The sequence below is a fragment of the Gopherus evgoodei genome, unplaced genomic scaffold (genome assembly GCF_007399415.2).
Source record: "Gopherus evgoodei ecotype Sinaloan lineage unplaced genomic scaffold, rGopEvg1_v1.p scaffold_50_arrow_ctg1, whole genome shotgun sequence".
In the NCBI taxonomy this organism is placed as follows: domain Eukaryota; kingdom Metazoa; phylum Chordata; order Testudines; family Testudinidae; genus Gopherus; species Gopherus evgoodei.
The window spans coordinates 523,794-533,322 of NW_022060071.1; the positions used below are offsets into that span (position 1 = coordinate 523,794).

A 9,529-nucleotide genomic window follows, 5' to 3' on the forward strand; every position below is an offset into this window, starting at 1 on the left:
ATTTCATTAAGGAACAATGACGGATAACCAGTATCCATACTTGTGTTTCCCACTGCTGCCTTTTAAGGTTCCTCCACCCCGACATGTAGGAATTACTGATGCACAGAGTAGCATAAAATATGGAATTGGCATTAGAAGGGACAGTTGTTCATAATTCATTTCCCTGAATTATGAAAATGTCATTTCTCAGTGTGTGAAGAGCAGCCATTCTGCTTCACCTGCTAGAACAGCCTCCAGTAGTGCACGTAGAGTCTTATATTAACATTGTCTCTCCATCCAGGCATTTGAACTGTGACCATCACCCTAGACCCTGGGCACGTACAGGAAGTCAGGGGAACTTACGGTACATACAGGCAACACCGTTGTGCCTCAGAGTTGGACACCTTCTCCCCTACTCCATGTCTGATTCCAACACAACCGACATCACCAACCCCTCCACCTTCATCCTTCTGGGCATTCCTGGACTGGAGGTGGCCCATGTCTGGATCTACATCCCCTTCTGCACCATGTACGTCATAGCCATCTTGGGGAACTTCACTATCCTGTTCATCATAAAGAGGGAGCGGAGCCTCCGTGCTCCCATGTACTATTTCCTCTGTATGCTGGCCATCACTGACCTGGTCCTGTCCACAGCCACTTTGCCCAAAATGCTGAGCATTTTCTGGTTCAATTCCAGGGAGATCAATTTCAGTGCCTGCCTCACCCAGATGTACTTCATTCACTGCTTCTCAGTGATGGAGTCTGGGATATTTGTGGCCTTGGCTTTGGATCGCTACGTGGCCATCTGTGATCCCCTGAGACATTCCACCACCCTCACAAATTCTGTTGTGGCCAAGATTGGCCTGGCTGTGCTGCTGCGCAGCACCATACTTGCATTGCCCTATCCGTTCCTAGTGAGGTGGTGGTCATATTGCAGAACCAACATCATCCCCCACTCCTACTGTGATCAGATTGCTGTGGCGAAGCTGGCCTGCACCGATACCCATGTCAGCAGCTACTATGGCTTCTTTGTGGAATTCTCTGTGATTGGTCTGGATGTGCCTTTAATCACCGTGTCCTATATCAAAATCCTCAGGACCATCTTCAGCCTCCCCAAAAAGGACGCCCGGCTGAAAACCTTTGGGACCTGCGGTTCCCACCTTTGTTGTATATTATCTTTCTACCTTCCAGCATTCTTCTCCTCCACACGCCGGTTTGATCACAAAGTGCCCCTGCATGTCCTTGTTCTCATTGCCAATGTGCACCTTCTGGTGCTCCCCTTGCTTCACCCCATCATCTATGGGGTGAGGACAAAACAGATCCGCGACAGACTGCTCAAGTTCTTTACTTGTAAAAGGACCTAAATTTTTTATCTTGGTACTTAGGCTCTGTGCAGAGATGGCTGGTAACATGGTGCTGGGCCCTCTTTCCTGAATCAATTCCTGGACAGTGAGAGAAACGTTAAACCCTTTTATGAACTTATTGTGCTATGCCAGCATGGCAATCTGAGGAATCAGCCCATGTATAATTCCCTGGTTTGCCCCTTTTTAATTGCTGGAACCCGGACCTCTGCAACTCCCCCTTGCCCTGGCTCTTCCACCAAGGCTCCTTCTCTGCTGTGCCTCTTCCCCACAAAGACCCCACTTCAGTAGCTCGTGTCTCTCTTCCCCTCCCCTTGTCACTCACTGTATCCTTTTCACCTCCACTCTCCCCACTCCCAGATGTACGGAAGCCATTTCAGATTTTGTAGGTGTTGACACATTTGCCGTCTAGTTTTGTGTCAGTACAAATGTAGAGCCACTCAGCTCTAATACAAACAGTTACTGACATCTTGTGGGAAGTCACATAGGGGACACCATTCAGGATTAAAATGTTAATATATATGTGACAAGATCGGTCACAGAGATCCTTCTGAAACTGTCACCTGATGTGCTGAAATTACCTCTGAGCCAGTCTTCCCTGGCAGCTTGGGATTTGCAGAAACCTGTCTTGTTGAGCCAGACATGCCAGCCTGCTGCAACACTGACTCAGGGCCTGGGCCACATCCTCAAAGCTGCAGACTTAACTGGGAACAGCTCAACAAGTTACCTGTTTCCAGCACACAGACACCCAGCTTCTAATGGGATCCAAACCCCGAATAAATCTGTTTCATTCTGTATAATGCTTATACAGGATAAATTCATAAATTGTCCACCCTCTGTAACACCGATAGAGAGATACGCACAGCTGTTTGTTCCCCCAGGTATTAATCACTTACTCTGGGTTTATTAATATACAAAAGTGATTTTATTAAGTAAAAGGTAGTATTTAAGTGGTTTCAAGTAATAAGAGACAGAAGAAAGTAAGTCAAAAAAGCAAAATAAAGCAAAAACAGGCAAATCTAAATCTAATACATTAAGAAACTGATTAGAGGAAATATCTCACCCTCTAAGATGTTCCAATAAGTTTCCTTCACAGGCCAGCCTCCTTCCTACTCTAGGACTATTCTTTTCCCCTGGTACAGTCTTTGTTAGATCCAGCAGACATCTCCAGTGGTAACTAGGTGTTTTCTCATGACTGGTGCCTCCTTTGTCCTGCTCCACCCCCTTTTATAGCTTTGGCACAAGGTGGGAAACTTTTGTCTGTGCTCGTCCACACCCGCGCATCATCAATGAAAAAGTAAAAGGATTCAGACTGATTCCAGTATCATGTGACATGGTCACATGTCACTGTAAGACCCCCTAGTCTACATTTTTCCTGGGTTGGCCCACACTTACACAGGAAGGTTTGCAGATAAATAAGCCATTTACCACCAGTTGTGTGGGTCAATGGAAGCCATCAAGACTCTAAACCACCATTAGTGGCCCACAATTTGCAAGAGAATAATAGGACCTCAGAGTTATACTTCATATTTCTAGTTTCAGATACAAAAATGATACATACCAATAGATTAAAAATATTGAGTAGGTTATAACCTTTGTTATGATATGTTACAAGAGATCTTTTCCATAAAGCATATTCCAATTACATCGTATTCACTTTCATAAGCATATTTCCATAAAACATATGGAGTGCAATGTCACAGTATATTCTTACTTTGTTACTAACTCTGTGGAGAGAAAGACCCCATCAAGCTTCCTGGTTTCTATCTCAGCTTTGGGAGGAGAGTAGGTTACAGCATGGGGCAGATACATATGAGCTCTATATAAGAAGAAGATACTGAGTAAAGACAATGATCCATCCAGCCCAGGATCCTGTCTTCTGACCATGATCAATGTTAAGTGATTCAGAGCGTATGAACAGAACAGGTAATAATCAAGTGATTCATGCCATCACCCACTCCCAGCTTCCGGCAAACAGAGGCTAGTGACAAAATTCCTGGCCATCGTGGCTAATAGTCATTGATTTACCTATACTCCATGAACTAATTTTACTTTAACCGTGTTATCCTTTTGGCCTTCATAACCTCCTCTGGCCAAGAGTTCCACAGGTTGACTGTGAATAAATAATTATTCTTGTTTGCTTTAGATCTGCTCCCTATTAATTTCATTGGGTGAAAAGTAGTTACTGTGTTATTTGAAGGAGTATATAACATTTCTTTATTCAATTTGCCCACACCTGTCATGATATTATAGATATCCCTCTGTCATAAATATAAAGGGAAGGGTAACATCTTTTATGTATGCAGTAACATATAATTCCTCCTGCGCAGAGGTACAGAATCAACCAGGTTCTTAAAAGAAGAATTTTATTTAAAAAAAAAGAAAAGAAAAGAATCCTCTGGGTTTAAAATGTTTTTATTTACCCTGTAAAGTTATCTTCCATCCTGATTTTGCAGGTGTGATTCTTTTACTTTTTTTAATAAAATTCTTCTTTTAAGAACCTGATTGATTTTCAGTGTCCTAAAAAACAGGGATTTGGTCTGTGCTCTCTTTGTTAACCTATTCGTTGGTATATTATTCTCAACCCTCCCCCCAAGAAAGGGGGTGAAGGGGATTGGAGGGATATTTGAGGGGAGCAGGGCTCCAAGTAGCCCCTCCCTGAATGTTTGTTTAATCACTTGGTAGTGGCTGCAATACTGTCCAAGGACAAGGAAAGGAATTTGTGCACTGGGGAAGTTGTAACCTAAGCTGGTGAAACATAAGCTTAAGGGGCCTTTCATGCAGGTCCCTGCATCTGTACTCTGGGTTCAGAGTGGGGAGGGAAACCTGATACCTCATACCCACCTCTCTTCATACGTTTAATACCTCTAATAAATTGTTGCCCTTCTCTGTACCTTTTCCAATTCCAACATATCTTTTTTTGGGATGGGGTGACCAGATCTGCCTTCAGGATTCAATACGTGGGCATAGAATAGACCTGTATAGAGATAATACGATATTTTCTGTCTTATTATCTATTCTTTCTATATGATAGAATTGACAGGGAAGAGGGATAGCTCAGTGGTTTGAGCATTAGCCTGCTAAACCCAGAGTTATAAGTTCAATCTTTGAGGGGCCCACTTAGGGATCTGGGGCCAAATCAGTACTTGTCCTGCTAGTGAAGGCAGGGGACTGGACTCAATGACATTTCAAAGTCCTTTCCAGTTCTAGGAGATTGGTATATCTCCAATTATTAAAAAAAAAAATTACCAACATTTTCTTCTCTTTTTTTGATTGCCACATTGGGCCAAAATTTTAATCCATTTAATTCACATTTGATTGTATCAACAATCTGTATCCTTATTTCTCTGGGATTTTCCTCTACTCTTCACTCACCCTCTTTGTACTAAAGGGCAGAAGTCATCTGTGTATATATAAATTGGTCATTAAAGACTATCAGCCCTAACGAGATCTCGCCTAAACAGAAGAAGGGAGTAACTGCATTTCTAGATAAAAAAACAGTTTTCTCCACCTTTTCTGCAAAGGAGTGGGCATGGAAGGAATGGAACCTCCCCAGAAATGGAAGAGAGAGAGGAGTTGTCGGTCCAGCCCTTTAAAATCATAGGGGCTGGATGATCCAGAGGAAGCTGGAGTAGGACAGAGGCACAAGGGCCAGACAGGGGAGTGTGGCAGCAAAGTGATGGCTGCAGCAGAGACATAGACTCCAATTGGAGGAGGAGTCAGGGGCTCCAGGAGTTGGCCCTTGGACACCTTAGAGGGCTCTGACCATATCCCAGTGAATGCTCCAGGGGGATGTTGAAAAAAAAAATTACTTGACAGCCCTAGTAAACAATGAGGTGGCAAAATTTGCTGATGATACAAAACTATTCAAGACAGTAAAGTGTCAGGTAGACTGAGAAGAACTACAAAAGGATCTCTCAGACCTGTATGACTGGGCAGTAAAATGGTAGATACAATTCAATATCTACAAAATGCAAAGTAATGCACATTGGAAAACATCCTTCCAACTATACATAAAAATTATGGTGTCTACATTAGCTGCTATCATTCAAGAAAGATATTGAAGTCATTATGGATAGTTCTCCAAAAACATCCACTCAATGTGCTGCGGCAGTCCAAAAAGCTGACAGAGTGTTGGGAATCATTAGAAAAGGGAGAGATAATAAGATGGAAAATATATTACCTCTATCTATACCTATGCTGTGCCCACATATTCAATACTGCATGCAGATCTGGTCGCCCCATCTCAAAAAAGATATACTGGAATTGGAAAAGATACAGAAAGGGCAACAGAAATGATTAGAGGTATCAATTTCCATATGAGTTGAGATGAAAAGGCTGGGAGTTGTCAGCTTGAAAAACAGATGAGTAAGGGGGGTGGGGTATGAGAGTGGTCTATAAAGTCCTGAAAGGTGTAAACAAAATGAATAAGGAAGTGTTATTTACTCCTTCTCATAACACAAGAACTAGGTGTCACCCAATAATAGGTAGCAGGTTTAAAACAGGTTAAAACAAATGAAAGGAAGTATTTTTTCAGACAATTCATAGTCAATATCTGGAACTATTTGCCACAGGATGTTGTGATGGACAAGACTATAATGAGGTTCCAAAAAGAACTAGTATTGTATCCAATACACTACAGGAAGGATATGGACAAATTGGAGATCGTCCAGTGGAGGACAATACAATGTTTAGGGGCCTGGCGCACGTGACTTACGAGGAGAGGTTGAGGGAACTTATTTGGTCTATAGAAGAGAAGAGTGAGGGAGGATTTCATAGCAGCCTTCAACTACCTGAAGGGGGTTTCCAAAGAGGCTAGAGCTTGGCTGGTCTCAATGATGACAGATGACAGAACAAGAAGCATTGATCTCAAGTTGCAATGGGAGATGTCTAGGTTGGATAGTAGGAAAAACTATTTCACTAGAAGAGTGTTCAAGTACTTGAATGGGTTACCTAGGGAAATGGTGGAATCTCCATTGTTTGAGGTTTTTAAGTCCTGGTTCGACAAATCCCTGGCTGGGACGATTTAGGTAGAGTTGATTCTGCTTTGAGCTCTAGTTGGACAAGATGATATCATTTGATAGATATATTGCTTTGACACTCTGTATCCCAAAACAACACATTGGCATTCCCATATTAACCACTGTTATGTAATTGCAACAAATCTTGTACAAAATATGTCATATGAGGTGTCAATGGAAAAGTTACTGTTTGTTGAATATGACCACCATATTTTTATGCATGTACCTACATTTCAAATGCGTTTGTTCCTGTGGTAATTCCCAAAATAGAGTAGGAGTCTGAAGCTTCTCATAGCCTGAGAGGGGAGGGGTCCAGATTGATATGCTAGAGGGATCAGCAGTGCCCCAGTTCCAGATTGTATCCTCATGAAGTCCATCACAGTGGCATTACAAGCAGTGTGAAATGTACACCTTGCTGTTCTGAGTGAAATTTGAACTTCATACACTTATGCAGAGATTTTAAGTTTGGTGGCTGGAGATCAAATAGGTCACCATTTTTTTCCTTTTATGTTTCCTTATTTCAGAAAGGGAAGTAGGGAGAGAAAAGCAACAAGATGAGAGAAAACAGAAAAGTTCAAAATTCAAGCTATTCAGTTTTCAGGCGGCAGAAAAAGAAAAAGAACAAGAACACAGGTGTTTGTGGAAAGGAGATTAAAATGATCCAGCAACTAACAAGGGGAGGGGAGGAGAGGAGCAAGGGACAGAGGTGGGGTGTTTGCAGGGAAGAGGTACAGCTGGTGCAGAGACTTGGCAGAAGAGTCAGTCTAAGGGTCATGGTTCTAGGGGTCCAGCTTCCAGAAATTAAAAAGGTGGCAAGCCACTGAATTGTACATAAACTGATTCCCCAGCTTATCATGCTGACACAGCAAAATGAGGTCAGGAAAGGATTTAATGTCTCTCTGACTGCCCAGTGAGTGATTCAGGGATGAGGGCCCAGTGCAATACCACCAGCCAGCTCTACACAGAACTTGGCCTGAGACCCATGTCATCTGGGAAAACTTTTAGGTCCCTTTATGAGAAAAGAGCTGGAGCAGCCTGTCCTGGATCTGTTTGGTCCTCACCCCATAGATGATGAGGTGTAACAAGGGGGGCACCAAAAGGTACACATTAGCCATGAGAATGAGGACATGCAGGGGCACATTACGTCCAAACCGATGCGTGATGGAAGAGAAGAAATCTGGGATGTAAAAAACCAAGATGGCACAAAGATGGGAGCCTCAGGTCCCAAAAGTCTTTAGCTGGGCATCCTTTGTGAGGAGGCTGAAAATTGCCTTGAGGATCTGGATATATGAAACAGTGATAAAAAAAAACATCCAGACTGATCACAGAAAATAGAATAAAGAGGCCGTAGTAACTACTGAGATGGGTGTCGGCCAGGCCAGCTTCACCAAGGCTATATGCTCACAGTAAGAGTGGGGGATGATGTTGGTTCTGCAATATGGCCACCGCCTCACTAGGAAGGGATAGGACAATGCAAGTATGCCGCTCTGCAGAACCAAGGCCAGGCCGATCTTGGCCACAACAGAATTTGTCAGGATGGTGGAATGTCTCAGAGGATCACAGATGGCCACGTAGTGATCCAAAGCTAAGGCCACGAAGATCCCAGACTCCATTGCTGAGAAGCAGTGAATGAAGTACATCTGGGTGAGACAGGCACTGAAATCGATCTCCCTGGAATTGAACCAGAATATATTCAACATTTTGGGCACGGTGGCTGTGGACAGGACCAGGTCGGTGATGGCCAGCATGCAGAGGAAATAATACATGGGCTCATGGAGGCTCGACTCCCTCTTCACAATGAACAGGATGGAAAAGTTTCCCAGGATGGCTATAGCATACATGGTGCAGAAGGGAATGGAGATCCAGATGTGGGCCACCTCCAGGCCAGGAATGCCCAGCAGGATGAAGGTGGAGGGGTTGGTGAAGTCGGTTGTGTTGGAATCAGACATGGAGTAGGGGAGAAGGTGTCCAACTCTGAGGCAGAATGATGTCTCCTGCATGCACCGTAGTTTCCCTTGACTGCCTGTATATGACCAGGGTCCAGGGTGATAGCTGAAGTACAAATGCCTGGATGGAGAGACAATGTTAATATGAGACACTACATACACTACTGGAGGCTGTTCTTGTGGGTGAAGTAGATTGGTTGCTCTTTAGACACTGAGAAATGACATTCTCATTATTTAAATAAATGAATTGTGAACAACTGAACATTGCTATGCTAATTCAATATGTTATGATGCTCCATGCATCAATAATTATTGCACGTCATAGAGGGGGAAACCTTAAGAGTCACCAACAGTAAACAAGAGTGTGGATATAGGCTATCAATCATTGTTCCTTAATTCAATGAAAGACAGGCTAGAGAATCCATGCTGTAGGGAGTTCCCCTTTCATCTGTTTGCTTAAAATATGAGAGTAGAAAAAAATCCAGACCTCTGCGAAGACGTGCTGGGGAAACATCCCAACAAGAAAACAACTTAGACAAAAGACCTCAGCATCATTGATAGCAGCTCCGGAGAAACACCTGGTCATTCACAGCAGTGGCCAAAACAAAGACAATGTTTGGATGCCTGAAGAATGGAATGGAGAATAACGAGCTCTGGATATGTGCTCAGGTTTGGTCAGCCAGTCTCTATAAAGGATATAGCAAATGAAAAGGGGATTTCCAAGACGGGCTCTGAGAATGGGGAGGCTGCCGAATGTGGACAGACTGACAAGTTTGAGGCTGTTTAGAGAAGAGACAAACAAGGGGGCAAATGATAGAGGACAGCAAAATAAGGAATGGATCTGATTACATTCAAATGGACAGAGAACACCAGACTTGTAGTTTCTGTAGACACCCAGTGCTTCTAAAGTTCGAATTCCATAAAGCTGAGGAAAACTCATCAAAACTGATTGGAAGGAAATAATTAGACAAAAAATGGGAATGAAAAATGAGAGCATTTTTAACAGATAATTAGATAGAGAAAAAAGTCAGGATTCCTCAGTCAAGAAGGTGAAAAATTTTGGCTAAAAAGCTGGGCCATTTGCCAAGTGAAGGCTGTAATTAGCGTGGGGAAGATAAATGTATATCAATGTGGAAAAGGGAAAATAGCCAACAACAAATATTGGAAGATATGAAAACTGATAAGGGATGTTGAAAACATCAGGGGAAAATCCATAGTTGGC

At 43.0% G+C, this 9,529-nt stretch overlaps 1 protein-coding gene and 1 pseudogene across 1 annotated transcript; one reads left to right on the top strand and one right to left on the bottom strand.

Moving 5' to 3' along the window:
- Positions 1-398: 398 nt before the first annotated feature.
- On the top strand, positions 399-1,343 carry LOC115643084 (olfactory receptor 52R1-like). Its single transcript, XM_030546893.1, has one exon. It carries the CDS (start codon positions 399-401, stop codon positions 1,341-1,343), a length of 945 nt encoding a protein of 314 aa, XP_030402753.1.
- A 6,019-nt stretch (positions 1,344-7,362) lies between these two features.
- Positions 7,363-8,310, bottom strand: LOC115643092 (annotated as a pseudogene).
- Positions 8,311-9,529: the final 1,219 nt, after the last annotated feature.